The following is a 14,316-nucleotide window of genomic DNA, read 5'->3' on the forward strand; positions in this document are numbered from 1 at the left end:
GGCCATAAGCCAAAAATGACTTTTATTTTGACAGCGCATCATCATCAATCAAGAAGTTGATACCTAAATAAAATGTTTATTATACAGATATATATTTTTTTTCAAGTGCAAATTTACTCATATGAATGTATAAATGTCAAATAAATGAAAGTTTCATTTCAGCATTTTTTATGCTTGAGCTTTGTATCTTTATATTAAAATATTGACTTTATATTGGCCACCCTGCTCTCTAAAATTTCGGCAATCCAAAAAAAATATATCTGCTAATCAGATATACATCTGCAACTCAAATAATGACTTCTGTACAGTTACTAATGAATTAAAGCATCAACATACATATACATTGTGTAAAATGTTACAATTTTATCATTTTAAATTATATCTGAACCTTTCTACTATTAATTGCATGACATTTACAATTCCATTCAAAAGTTTCACATCAGGAAGATGTTTATTTATTCAAAAAAAAAAAAAATATTGATCATGGTTGAATTAAATTGATCAAAAGTAAAGACATTTATAATGTTACAAAAGATTTCTGTTTCAAATAAATGTTCTGCTGAACTTTGGTCATCAAAGAATACTGAAATATATATATATATATTGGGCAGCACGAGTGTTTTCAATATTGATAATAATGTATGAAATGTTTCTTGAGCAGCAAAACAACATATTATTCTGATTTCTGAAGATCATGTGACACTGAAGACTGGAGGAATGATGCTGAAAATACAGCAGCACATCACAGAATAAATTAGATTTTATAATATTTTCACATAGAAAACACTTATTTAAATTTTAATAATATTTCACAATTTGTACTGTATTTTTGATCAAAGAAATGCAACCTTGGTGAACAAAAGTTGGTGACCATGTCTTACTGGCCGCACACCTTTGAACAGTAGTAGTCAACATTTCTCTCGTTTTGTCTGCGATTTTGGATCATTTTCGTTCAGAAATCCACAATGCTACTGTAGATTTTGCCCAAAATGTTATCTTACAACAGCAAAATGGAAAATGCTGTCTAGGTAGGCAGCTCACTAGGCTTCAGTGCAGAGACATAGAGACAAGGCTTTTTAATGTTTTATTGTTCGCGTGTCATCATTTGTTTGTACGTCTGTCTTTGAGTCGTCTTTTATTGTTGTTTGTTTTCTTTGACCTTGCTTTCTTCTTTGTCGTTTCGTCTGACTTTGCTTTGTTCGCGTCTCGCGTGCTCTGACCTTGCCGTGTTGTTTTTGTGTTGTTTCAGGTGGATACCCTTCGCCATGTTATCAGCCAGACAGGAGGATACAGTGACGGCCTCGCAGCAAACCAGATGTACAGTCCGCAGGGCATCAATGTAAGGCGAGAAAAAAAAAAACACTTCTTTTTTTCCCCCACTTCCTCTGGTTTTGTCCTCTACCAATTATTTCAAAGCCATAGGGCTCAGAATGCCACTTAGTGCGACTTGTCTGGGAATCCTGGTCACTTAGTTGATTGTCTGTGTGTTGCGAGCGCCACGGGCAGCGTGCTGCCCATCGAGACGTGGACACGAGAGCGGCCCTCGTCTGTCTGAACCCATCACATCCAATCAGATCGGCCGGCACCTGCAGCCACGCGCCCCGCTGATGGGAACAGGTGACACCGGCTGCAAATGTATGGCCCCTCGCCGTGCCCCAAAGTCACCTGACTCTGATTATCCCCCCAAGGGCGGCGCAGAAAAACACTCTGGAGAGTCACGCTAAAAATAAAGCCCCGCGCCTATGGTGAAACACTCTCAGGAGGACATCCTGTGTGTTCGGGGAGGGAGGGGCGCTGCTGGCAACTTGGCGCACCGAGAAAATTCACAGCGACAAGCCGTGTGGTAAAGAGGAAAATCAATACGACAGACACACGGGGAGCCGAGTGTGGACTTGGGACAGCAATCCGAGCACATTGCTCAGATCAGGTTCCTGCCGAGCTAATGGCCTTGACAGGGAGCCGAGGAGAAAACGAGAGAGAGGGAGGGGAGAGAGAGAGGGAGAGGGAGAGAGAGAGAGAGAGAGAGAGAGAGAGAGAGAGAGAGAGGGATGGAGGGGGAGAGGAGGCCGGTCAGCGCTTCCGTTCTTCCGTGCTTCAACGGCCGTATGTTAATTAGATCAAATGCGTTTCGCGGGAAAAGCATGGATTTATGCAAATCCCATCCTGTATTTTCTGGAGAATTGTGAGTTAACAAATATAGCCTGCAATAAAGATTAATAGGTCAATATTTAGGTCAGTCATTAAAAAAAAGAAATAAAAAGTAATGAATTCTTTTTTTTCAGCAAGAATGCATTTAATTAATCAAAGTGACAATAAAGACATTTTAATGTAAACAAAAATAAATAAATAAATATTTATAGCAAATCATACTATTCTGATTTCTGAAGATCATGTGACACTGAAGACTGGAGGAATGAGGCTGAAAATACAGCTGTGCATCACAGAAATAAATTACATATTTAATATATTTACATAGAAAACGTGTTTTTACTGGATTGGTTGATTGATTAACGAAATAAAATATTTTTTTATATATATTTTTTTCTGAATGGTAGTGTATATTATTTGATATAATATTGTGACATGAAGTGTCATTGAAATGAATTAAATCTTAACACAAATGAAAATATTTTAACGTAGATATTGATTGTATGAGTGAGTCTCTATTAAATTATTATATAGTATTTTATCCACATTAATCCTTATCTGTGGAAATGTAATTGGTCAGAAGGTGTATGACCCCTCAATATTAATCATAGTTTTGTAGCAAAGTATTGCATCAGTATAAAATGAAGAGTAAACATCCACTAATTTGCTCCAAAAGTATTTGGTCACTTCAGAGACATTAATGAGTTATTAATGTCTGAAAGTCCCTGCGTTAGAGAAGTTCACCACATGAATGTTTTTAACTGTGTTGTTTCACAGTGACACAGTTCACTTTGCTTGTATAGTGCCTTTCCTTAAAATTAATGGCACTTGCTTTGATATTTTATTATCTAATGCAATGACATTCATGCATTTTTAATTGTGATTGAAGTGGTGAGATACTTTGGGGGTTGTACATTAATTTGAGAAACAGAAAGCATTAGTGGCACACATTTGATACTGTGTCTGTTGAGGGTTTTTCAGTTTTCAGCATGCATTCATCAGCAGCATTTAAGAAATCTCCTCTGTTCTTTTATTTGGTTTGATCGAGGAACAGAGCAGCGTTTGCAGCTCTTTCTGTCTGTGAGATTAGTGATGCATCTCTGTGTTTTTATTCTCTCAGTGTCCTTCACTGATTCCTGTCTCGATTCTTTTCACTCAATGCCTCTCAGTGTGTGTGTGTGTATGTGTGTCAGTATAAGTGACAAGCATCACACACGGAGCTCGTACACACGATTCCTGTTTTCTGAGGATGTAATCATTTCAGACTAACAGAAACTTGCGCTGTCAATTAAATTTCTTATAATATTTCATTTACTTGTTTGTTTGTTTTTTGACTTTGTAAACACTAACAAAAAAATAATTTTATAATGTTTGATTTTAGGAAGTAACTTACAGTATGTTTACTAAATCTGCATTAATTTGACCAAAAATACACTGAAACAATCAGATTGATGAATAAGTTACATTTATATTAACATTGAATATATTTGAATAGAATAGTTATTTTCAATTGTAAGGATAATTCACTGTTATTATACAGTATAAATTAGCTGTCATCTATTTGAATATAATTCTTAATATAATTCATTTCTGTGAATTCTGGGGTGTTTTTTATGTTTTTGAAGGCTGCATTTATGTAATTAAAATATTATTAATTATGAAATAATATTAAAATTTAAAATAACTGATTTCTATTTGAATATACTGTAAAGTATCATTTATTTCTGTGACGTGCAGCTGTATTTTTATCATCATTTCTCCAGTCTTCAGTGTCACATGATCTTCAGAAATCAGAATAATATCATGATTTGAATCAAGAAATCTAAAGGTGTCCTTTCATCAAAAAAATAAGTAAATTTAATACAATTATAAAAAATTTAAAATTATATGTGTGTGTGTGTGTGCATTATTGGCAAATACAATGCTTTTTTCTGTCAAATTTATATATTTTTTTTTATTTTTATTTATTTATTTGTTTCAAAATTGTTATATTTACTTTTTTTTTTTTTACAGGAATTATATTCCACTTAATGTGTGGGATATCTGAATTTCATTCTGAATTTGAAAACAAACACCTGATTCACAAGCCATTTTTTTCTGATATTGTGATGCTTTTTATATGACCCAGTGTGTGTCTGATTGCTCAATCCTGGTGTGTGTGTGTGTGTGTGTGTTGTTTCTCCGTCAGGCGAACGGTGGCTGGCAGGACCCCATCACCCCGTCCTCCGTCACCTCCCCCACAGAAGGACCTGGAAGCGTTCACTCCGACACCTCCAACTGATCCTCACACACACCGGACTGTCTCCATCACCGCCTCACACACTCCTCTCTCCAGTGTGTCCACAAGAGCGCATCATCAAACGTCTTCATGCTACCTCTCAAAACATCCGTCAGCAAACACATCCAGACCTTTAGACCAGTCACACACACATCTACACTGTATGTCAACCCTGCCTTCATCCAACACCATCTTCTGTTTGAAACATTTCTGCAGTTTTACCATAGTGCCAAAGTACTTTTATACATCACTCTAGGAACTCATTTGACATTATCATAGACTTATTATGCTTGAAAGAGCAGTTTGCACTGCGTCTGAGCTGAACTAGAGTTCTGCTTGTCTAATATCTTTTACTTTGAATCGCAAGACATTTGGTTTATGTGCATAAAAATCATAATTCCCTGCTTCAATTAGAAATAAAGGCAATGCAGTTTAGATTTAGATATCAAATAGTTAATTTCTAAAAACGGCATCAAATAAGATTCATATGCATCACACATAATGAAGTTTTGTTCATGTTACAGACACACAGATCCCTTTATATACCATCATCATCATCATCATCACAGCTGAAGGATTTTCATCAGCGCACATGAGAATGCAATAAAAGGCAATCAGAAGGGAACAAATCCCAAATGTGAAAACGCTTTCTTTTCCGGTTACGGCGACCTTGATACCAAAAACCTTCCGCTCACATCACATCCTTCATGTTGTAAACTGTGTCAAATCTGGGGCGCTGGGATGCGTTTCTCACCAATGTCCCGGCGGCGCGTTACACCTGAAACCAAAAATCCACTCGTGTTTCTCGAGACGAAAGGAAAAGCTCACGATGGCACACAAATGCAGAAATCGTTTGGATATATTTTTGATGCCCAACTGTTGTGAATAGCCGATTCTCATTTCTGAATTCATATACGGGCGACCATTTATTTTATTTTCTCGCAAGCATAATGTGAATGCGCGCTAGCTTCTATATGTAGATGTGCACCTTTACTCTTCTTTTGCTCTTTTTATAACAATCGCATCCATGTCTATAATGAGAAAGACTTTGACAGAAGAAAACATCGGGGCCACAGTTACTGCATTGAGAGTGTGACCATGTCGAGGTTTTGGAGCCCTAGATAGTGTGGGTCATAGTGTTTCTTTGGTTCGCACCTCGCTCACGCCTGCTCAGCAGCACCGTATTCAGAAAAGCCTCATATAATGATGCTTTTAGTTTTTGGCATCTACAGCAGTTTGTAAAACATCAAATGTTTACTTTGTTGCATGTCTTTTGTTCTTTAAACTCCTGCAGTGTTTTCGAATGTTTCTTCTTTTTTATATCCAGCGCAGAGACGTTCTCTTGTCGACTTTTAACTTTTAAGATCTCTGCTTATGTATAAAAGGAATAAAATGGAACAGCAAACTATTGTCTTTTTGATTCCAACTTGTTTTTGTGAAGAAAAACTAACAAGGTGTAGGTTTTTTGGTCTCTTAATTTGTACTGGTAATGCATATTCCAAATAAATAGTTTCTTTTGTTGCAATATGATTCTCTCTGGTGTCTGGTTTCATTTGGGCATTTGTATTTAATTAGTGAAAACTATTATGGGTTTTTATTAATATTTTTTATTTTCATTAATTGTTTTTTTTTTATGTCTATACACTTTTTTAGTTACATTTTAGTTATTTTAGTTCAACCAGTTAAACTAAATGAAAATAACAGCCAAAATAAAAATATTTTATTAGATTTCAGAAGTTTTATTTCAAGTATATAATTTTCAGGGTTTTATTTTAACTTTGCTTTTAAATGCAAAATGTCATTAATATGTCAGATCACTGGGGCATTTTGTCCTTCGAGAGTTTGTGTAGCACATCACTCTTTTATTGTTTTATTTTATTGTCTTTTTATTGTTTGAAATTGGAAATAATATGTTAAATATTTTTTATCACCATTGCACTTAAACTGGTTATGCTTTTATTAAATTTAAAGCATCATCATGCTTTCAATAGTTTTATCTTAAAATGTTTTTTCTTTCAATTTGATCATGCACATTTTGCTCTATGCTGTAAACACATATTTAGGATGGGTGTCCACTGAAAACTCATATAGCCTAAACATGCTAACCACTAATAGCCTCTTCAAAGAAATGAACAAATGATAAAAATCTGTTATTTTCAGGCCCAGATGAGATTGAGCCTCCTATTCTTAGCGGGTGCTGTTTTACTATAGTAACATGACTCTGTGTGTCTGTGAGATGGGGGGCTCTGCTGGTTAAATGCTGTGATATTTCTCCAGCTGCTTCAGTCTATTGTTTCAGGGCTTCACTTCATAAGCACACGCTTCAGGAGCGTCTCTCTCAAAGGTCAGCAGCCGAGGGACTGATGTCTGGAAAACAAATTAAGGGTGGAAGATGAATGCAAAGCAAAGCGCCGCACGTTTATTGATGGCCACCATTTAGAGTCTCTCTGTAGTCCATTTTTCACTCGCCACGAGCGGGACCTTGTTCTGAAACTGAATTGAGAGCAGGAACCTTTGAGTGAATCAGACTGAGCTTCAAACCAGCAGGATAAAAACACACTCACTCTGGAACTTCAGAAGGAATAATCTCGACATTTTAAAACGTTTCTCAGAGATCTGTTTTAGGATATTGTCCATGAGTTATTATTGGCCTTGACTTGAAATCTTTACACATAATGCATTATAAAAACCTAAAAATCTTAAAGTCACACACACACACACACTTCATCATTCACTAAAATGCATTAATAATCATTATTTTATATATAATCATTGTTATTGTATATTATTATAGTAACACACACACACACATATATATACACACATTATAATGCCAATTCATGATTATACATTTAAAGAGAATAATCCATTAAAATGTTAAATGAATGTATAATGTGATACAACATGGGAAATATTCACACACACAGTATATAAATATAATTTGTTATAGGAAATGTTATCTTGTGATATCACACATTAACTCTTTAAAGACGTCACCATGCGTATAATGAACATTATATGGATCAGTTTTATCATTTATAAAGTTTTCTGAATTTTCTCAAATTACTAGAGAAACACACCTGAAGAGGCTGATTATTAATCTCTGACGCTCTAATATCATTACTCTTGTGATTTAATTCACAATTAAATGCGTTTAAAAACAAAACAAAACAAATAAATAAATAAATGACATTATGACGTCAAAAAAAGACGAAACCATTATTAGTAAAAAGTTAATGTGTTAAAGTGCAGGAACAAAGATAGATTTTGAGACTGACCATATACTGTGGCACTGAAAGAAAAGAAAATAGGCCACCACAAAACAACAATGAGAGCTCACAAAACTCCCTTTCATTTAAATAAACGTCAGCATTCCAGAAATGGAGTGCCCCCCCAAAAAACAAAAAAGTTTAGACATGCCATCCCCAAATCCATCTGCTGTTAATGGAGCACGAGGCAAAATCAACAGAATGAGGCTTTTATGATGCGCTTGTCCTGTAAAAACAACACGCGCGCGTCTTTGCGCATTCTGCATAATGCACGTATGATGTACCGAATCAATGCCAGTACAATGCACACGCATCATCCTCACGCCCGCGCCGTAGGGCGGATGGGAACATCTCTCAGGTCTACGGGGCAGGAATTAAAGCCGCGCGCCTTTGTTCCCGTGCGCGCGGATTACGGAGCAGCGAGGATCTCGTGTGTCCAGAGGGAGGATGAGCCGCGTCGGATCTCCTCTCGTCTGTATCGAGTAAAGAAATGTTTCGCACGAGGGCTTTATCATGTCGACACGCCGGATGTGGGTCGTGAAGTGCGCATAGCTGCGGGGATATCAGCTCAAATCAAAGCAGGAGCGTGAAGTTCCTCCCTAATAGCTGGTGTTGTACTGTCACGGAGGAGAGAGAGGATAGATATCGGGTTAGGAATTCAGGAAAAATAAGGCTACTTAACAGTGTCCCGTTTGCGTCCGTCACGCGTCACGCGCAACTTTTCCACAAAGAGACTCGCGTCACATTCGTGTCACTCGCGCGCTAGATGTGGATCAGTCGAAAACGCTGCCAGCTCCGACGAGATGAACTTTAGTCGATGTGGGTGTCGGGAGTTAAACAGCGCTGATTTGTGAGAAGCGCCGAAAGCGGCTCGTGTTAATGAATCAGACGCGCATCTTTGAAAACAGCGCCTCGAGACAAACAGCAAACTTATCTCTTTGAAACACAGATTCCAAAAAAACGCGCGAGCGAGGGGCGTGCGTGACGCGTCGCGCGGATGCGGATACGATCTAAAAACCCCTTAAAGCCTTACAGTGCTGCTCATCCAGACCTGTGTCTATTCTGTCTTTCTTGTCAAACAATTATCAGTGTTGTGAAGGATTAAAAGTAGGTTTGGAAGAACAAAAAGGCTGTTTGATTTGCAGTTTTCCTGTTTTCTGACGCGTTCTGCTGCTTTGTAGGGTCAGGTTAAGTTGATTTGTTTGATCAGTTATTGAAGAGGTCAGAGAGGTCAGTGTTTGTTGTTATTTCTGTCTCAGCTCAGGGGTTTTGTTTCTTCTCTGGGTATTATAAATCTGGTGAGTTTTCAGAAGAGCTTTCAGAAGAGACTCGGATCAGACTTTAGGCCGCTGTCACTTTGAGTTCCTCTGTCGAGTAAAACATCGCTCTGCCGACTGAATGCTGGGAAATGCCCTGCAAAATGACAGAAAGACACACACTTGAAAATCTGAACTGTATTTTTTAAACGTGGATGATAGAATTTTTCAGTAACAAGAGCAATAAACTATACAGTAGAAACTTGTTTCTGCCACTGAATAAATAATCACTTTTGTCTCTCAATTCTGCTTTTTTTCCCCTTGCTTTTGTGAGTTTACACCTTGAATTTTTTTTTTTCTCTGAATTGCATGATAAACTTTCAATTGTAAGGAAATGTCAGAATTGTGAACTTGCAAGTTCATGTCTCCCAATTCAAAAGAAGATAGAGGCAAAAAAACAAGGACGCTGAAATAGTGTTTGGTGACCGTTAACGTTTATTCGCAAAAGTGTCCTGTTCCTTCTAGAAACTTTGTGAGAGAACACTGTTGTGATTGAACACAGATCTGTTCATGTAAATGAAATGAGATGAGAAGAACAATGATGTTTCTGGGGGAACACAAAATCACATTGCTGGTTAAGGCGTTCTCATTCTCTCTATACGATTCCTTCAATGTTGGATGGTTTTCAGCTGTTGATATAAAAATGCAGAGGTGTTCTGAGTGCGTACTTACTGTAGTCAAACAATTGCACCGCTCTAGTCTCTATTGCTCTTCTGGGACCTGCTCTCCATTCCAGTTAAATCACTATATAAAATGCATGATAATTGCATCTCACTCCTGCTGTACATACACAGGCATGATTTTGATGGGCTCATTAAAACAAACATTTATATGGGTTTAATCCACGTCCCCACTGATCTCAATGCAAACAGTTTATCTTGTGTTTTTGGCTACATGAATCCACTGAAGTTCATTTGAGCACTTGAACTAATTAAAAAGAATGACAAGGAAATCTAATTTCAAGATCAATATGTCTGGATCAGTACACTCTCTAAATCACAACCATGAGGATTATGTTTAAATATCAGGCTGGTAAAGCAAAACTTGTTCCAGCATGAAAAATAAAAAAAAGCTATATTGCATACTGCTTTATTTTGAAGTTTTCTATTTACAGTTGTTCTGTTTAATTGTGAATATTTGCTGATTGAATTGATGGGTCAGAGTTTAAAAGTTAATTCGCAGCGATTATTTCCTCTTATGCATTCATTAACACCCACAAAACACAAAAGGGAACTGAAATGTAATACCTACTGTAATTTATGTGCACATCTAGGAATGTGGTTAAATTTAGGAATCCTCTGAGAAGGTTCATGTATCACCCGCCGATGCTCTTGATGTGCTAATTGGCTCAAAGAACTCCAGAGGGTCCCAAACGGCTTTCATTTTCACTTGCAGATTTACCATTAAACACCCCTGTGATGCGAGGTGATACTGAAGGTGTGTGATGCTGTCAGGTTCACGTGTCACGCGCTGCTGCTAGAGTCAGTGGGGTTCAAAGAAAAATATATTTTCCCTCAAGTGTATGAGATTTCCATTTATTTATGGAACAACACAATGTGTGCATGATCATCAAGATAAAAGAAACCTATTCACTATGTAATATTTGTTATTGAGGCTATTCTACAGAAGCACTAAGTACTTACTGCTTATTGCACTTCTGGTTAGATGCTAACTGCATTTCGTTGCCTTGTACCTTACATGTGCAGTGACAATAAAGTTGAATCTAATCTAATCTAAACACTAAACTGCGATTATGTGAAATTCATATCAGCTGGAAAAATAAGCAAGCTAGAATGAAACCAAAAAGTACACTTAATTGTCAGTAATCATAACACTGTTCCTAAATGAGGAGCATTTCAATGATATTGAAATATTCTTTATAAAAAAAATACACTACTGTTCAAAGGTTTGGACCAGTGAGTATGTGAAAGAAGTCTCTTCTGCTCACCAAGGTTCGTTATTCGATCAAAAATACAGTAAAACTGTAACATGGTGAACTATTATTACACATTAAAATATCTGTTTTCTATGTGAATATATGTTAAAATGTCATTTATTTCTGAGATGCACAGCTGTATTTTCAGCATCATTCCTCCAGTCTTCAGTGTCACATGATCTTCAGAAATCATGAAAATATGATGATTTGCTGCTCAAGAAACATTTCTGATTATTATCAATGTTCAAAACAGTTGTGATGCACAATATTTTTGTGGAAACCTGTGATACACTTTTCACTTTTACATTTTTCAGGATGCTTTGATGAACAAAGTTCAAAAGAACATAGTTTACTTGCAATAAAAATCTTTTGTAAAATTCTAAATGTCTTTAAATGTCACTTTGATTTAATGCATCCTTGAATCAAATTATTATTATTTTTTGAACACTAAACACTAAACTTCAGAAAGGCAGTGTAATTGGCCCTTAGACACATTCAATAAAAAAGTCAACATTGCCTCCTAGTGACTAAAATAGAATATAATTTTCAGTGTGTGTAATGCTCCTTTCACTGCAGTCTCTCCGTTGGGTTTCTCAGTACTACATTTGAATTCATTGATAAAAGGAAATTTGATAACACACAATTTCAACAAATTTGTTTATTGTTTTTTGCTTTATGTACCAAATTTTGTATCACAAATTATAAATGAAACTCATCGGTTGTAAGGATGCATGGATGCAGATGCAGACTTGATGTTAGTCTTGATGCTGCTGGGCATTTTACCTGTTAAAACAGAAACTTTAGAACTTAAACATTGTGTAAACATGATAAATGGTGATTTTGCATATGAATGTGTTGGTAAATGTGGTACCAGGCTGTCCAGGCTGCTGTTGGGTTCCCTGTCCTCCCATGCCGGCCTGATGGCCCGTGGTTCCAGCGATTGTGACCTGCTGTAGTGTGGGACCTGTGGACATCATCGGCTGTCCAGGGTGACCTGGAGGGACAGATACGGGTGGTCTGCACTTCGACAGGCCCTTTCCGAACCCCACCGCTGCTACCAGAGCATTCGTGTCGGCGGGATTGAAGGATGGCTTGCTTTGTCTCAGAGCTGAATAGAAATGTCCATTCTACATCAATGACTTTGCACACGTAACAGATATTTAACCTTAAGCAATGGTTAAACTACCTGAGGCTTCAGAGTCTCTGTCGTCCCGAGGATTATTCAGCTTTTCCAAAAGATTTGAGCAAAGTTTATTCAGTGTTTGGATCAGTTTCTAAAAAAAAAAAAAAAAAAAAAAAAAAAAAAAAAAAAAACAGAACAGAATTTAACAACCAGCACTTTATACATGTCACATTTAAAATGTCTCTACAGCAGTTACTTTGAAAGTTGACCCTGAGGTGGCCTTCAGTTATTTCATTTGACATTTTTAAATAAAAATAAAAAAGCAAAGGATTTAAATGTTTAAATAAAATGGTGACATTTGTTGCACTTGCAATATGAACGCTAAAAGAATTGTGGACATGATTAGAAAAGGCTAAATGTTTCAATAAAAAAATAAAATAATTTTTTTTTGGCATATAACCTGGTAATCAGCCAAAATGAAGTAGCAAAATCTAATACAATTCAATAATTACAATAATCTTGCATGCACTTATGAGCAACTCTCTCTCTCTCTCTCTCTCTACACACAAACACACACACACACTTATACACATAATTTGTAAACAAAATATAGAATATTCACCCCCCCCCCCCAAAAAAAAAAAAAACTAAATGGTTTCAAAGAAAGATTTTTTTGCTTATAATCTGCAAATCAGCCAGAAAAAAGTAGCAAAATCTAATAATATAATTCAATAATTACAATAATTATGCATGAAAAGACACTTATGAGCAACTATATATATTATTGAAACTTAATATAGAACATTCATTTCTTTTAAAACAATAAAATAATAATTCAGTTATTACAGTTTTGGTTTTCGGCCTGTTTTGCTGACAATCAGAAGGGTGTACCTGAGCGTTAAAGAAGCCTCATGTAGTCTGATCACCTGTATCATCTGGAGACAGTGGTTTGGGTCTTGCTGGATGATTGCTACGGTGTTTCTCTATGAAGTCAAGAACCACCGTGTGTTTGTTTACCTGAGCTACTTCAGGTCCGATGCGGGCCGCTTCGGCGCTCAGGTGCTTCTCCTGTTCCTCCACCTCCGGGTCAGGTTTGGTCCTGAGATGATCCGGCACGATCTCGTGACTGAACACAGGCACACGCTGCTCGGTCAGTCTCTGGAACACAAGAAGAGGTCACACCTTAAAGAAGACCGTAACACTGTCATACCCAAGAGGGACTCGGTGAACACACTCACCAGCAGCTCTTCATCTCGATCAGGAGACAGCAGCAGCGGGATGATGACCTGGGACCTGTAGGACGGGGTCTTCTCATTCTTTAACACTTTATTGATGGTGTTCAGCTGCCCGGACAGAAGGGCGAAATTATCCAGCACTGAGGGCCTGGGTTCAAAACATCCGGGTCAGTACAGTGACAGATCCTCTGTGAGTTCATCAGAAAAGATGTGTAACGTTAGTTCTCACTCACCATGAGAGTCTGTCGTGCTCGTGCTCCAGCTTCAGAATAAAACTCTGCAGGGAAGCTTTCAGATGAGACACGCGAGAGTGTAGAGACTCCAGAGACGCCTCCAGCTGCTTCTCCTCCCGCTGCTGGCGGAGTAAAACACAAACACACCACCCTTCAGCTCTTACATACATAGAAGTAGAAAACAATAACAGCGTTTCGCGGGTTTTTCTGCAGCGCAGCGCTCGACAGTAAGCGCTCGACCGCTTACCAGCAGACAAATATACTGCAAAAAGGTCTATTTTCACACAACACCTGCGTGCTGCATCATTATGAGTGTTTCGAAATGTGAAACAGCTGTGAAAATAGACATAAAGTATAAATGTAAAACTATTTACCTGCATTTCAACGCCACTGTCCAAAAGGCTAAATTAAGCGGAAGTAAACAAACACTTGCAGACGGAAATGGAATCCGACTTTAAAACGCGTCGGATAAAACGGTTCCCATAGCATCGCTAAATATTTATAATATTTTTTAGATCAGTATTATAGTTTTTGTTTTCGAATTTAATTAACAGAAGAAAATGTGAGCTATGATCTCATCTGTTTATACTTCCAGTTCATCTAACGTTACTGTGACAAAGATGAAGTCCAAAATTCGTCTTAGCACAATCTTGGACATTATATATTTATATATATATTATTTCATGTACATTTTACGATTCAGTTTTTCTCGCAAAATTATATTTAATGTATTTTTTTCTAAAAGTTAGAATTAAATTTAAAATAATAATATTATAAT

At 37.0% G+C, this 14,316-nt stretch overlaps 2 protein-coding genes across 3 annotated transcripts in view; one reads left to right on the forward strand and one right to left on the reverse strand.

Annotated features, from left to right (window-relative positions):
- The window catches only part of LOC113050992 (pre-B-cell leukemia transcription factor 1-like), a 70,633-nt gene extending 64,677 nt beyond the window's left edge, over positions 1-5,956 (forward strand). The window contains exons 8-9 of one of the 2 annotated variants that reach the window (XM_026214532.1): positions 1,250-1,339; positions 4,337-5,956. In XM_026214532.1, coding sequence (XP_026070317.1) covers positions 1,250-1,339; positions 4,337-4,429 — 183 coding nt within the window. In that variant the 3' untranslated portion in view covers positions 4,430-5,956. The remainder of the gene's footprint in view (positions 1-1,249; positions 1,340-4,336) is intronic. The other variant, XM_026214533.1, reaches the window with a different exon arrangement.
- A 5,634-nt stretch (positions 5,957-11,590) lies between these two features.
- On the reverse strand, positions 11,591-14,141 carry LOC113050995 (mediator of RNA polymerase II transcription subunit 8-like). The gene is made up of 7 exons (XM_026214552.1): positions 13,913-14,141; positions 13,539-13,660; positions 13,309-13,453; positions 13,088-13,228; positions 12,134-12,221; positions 11,819-12,055; positions 11,591-11,730 (listed from the first exon to the last, which is right to left on the reverse strand). The coding sequence occupies exons 1-7, from the start codon at positions 13,916-13,918 to the stop codon at positions 11,660-11,662; spliced, it is 810 nt and encodes a 269-aa protein (XP_026070337.1). The 5' UTR covers positions 13,919-14,141; the 3' UTR covers positions 11,591-11,659.
- Between the last annotated feature and the right edge of the window lie 175 nt (positions 14,142-14,316).

This window comes from Carassius auratus, chromosome 31 (genome assembly GCF_003368295.1).
Source record: "Carassius auratus strain Wakin chromosome 31, ASM336829v1, whole genome shotgun sequence".
NCBI lineage: Eukaryota > Metazoa > Chordata > Actinopteri > Cypriniformes > Cyprinidae > Carassius > Carassius auratus.

What these genes read in the sequence shown, in the direction of transcription:
- LOC113050995 (XM_026214552.1), bottom strand. An exon ending in CAGAGACTCTGAAGCCTCAG is followed by an intron (nt 12,056 to 12,133) that starts GTAGTTTAACCA and finishes ATTTCTATTCAG; the next exon opens with CTCTGAGACAAAGCAAGCCA. An exon ending in ACAGCAGCCTGGACAGCCTG is followed by an intron (nt 11,731 to 11,818) that starts GTACCACATTTA and finishes CTGTTTTAACAG; the next exon opens with GTAAAATGCCCAGCAGCATC.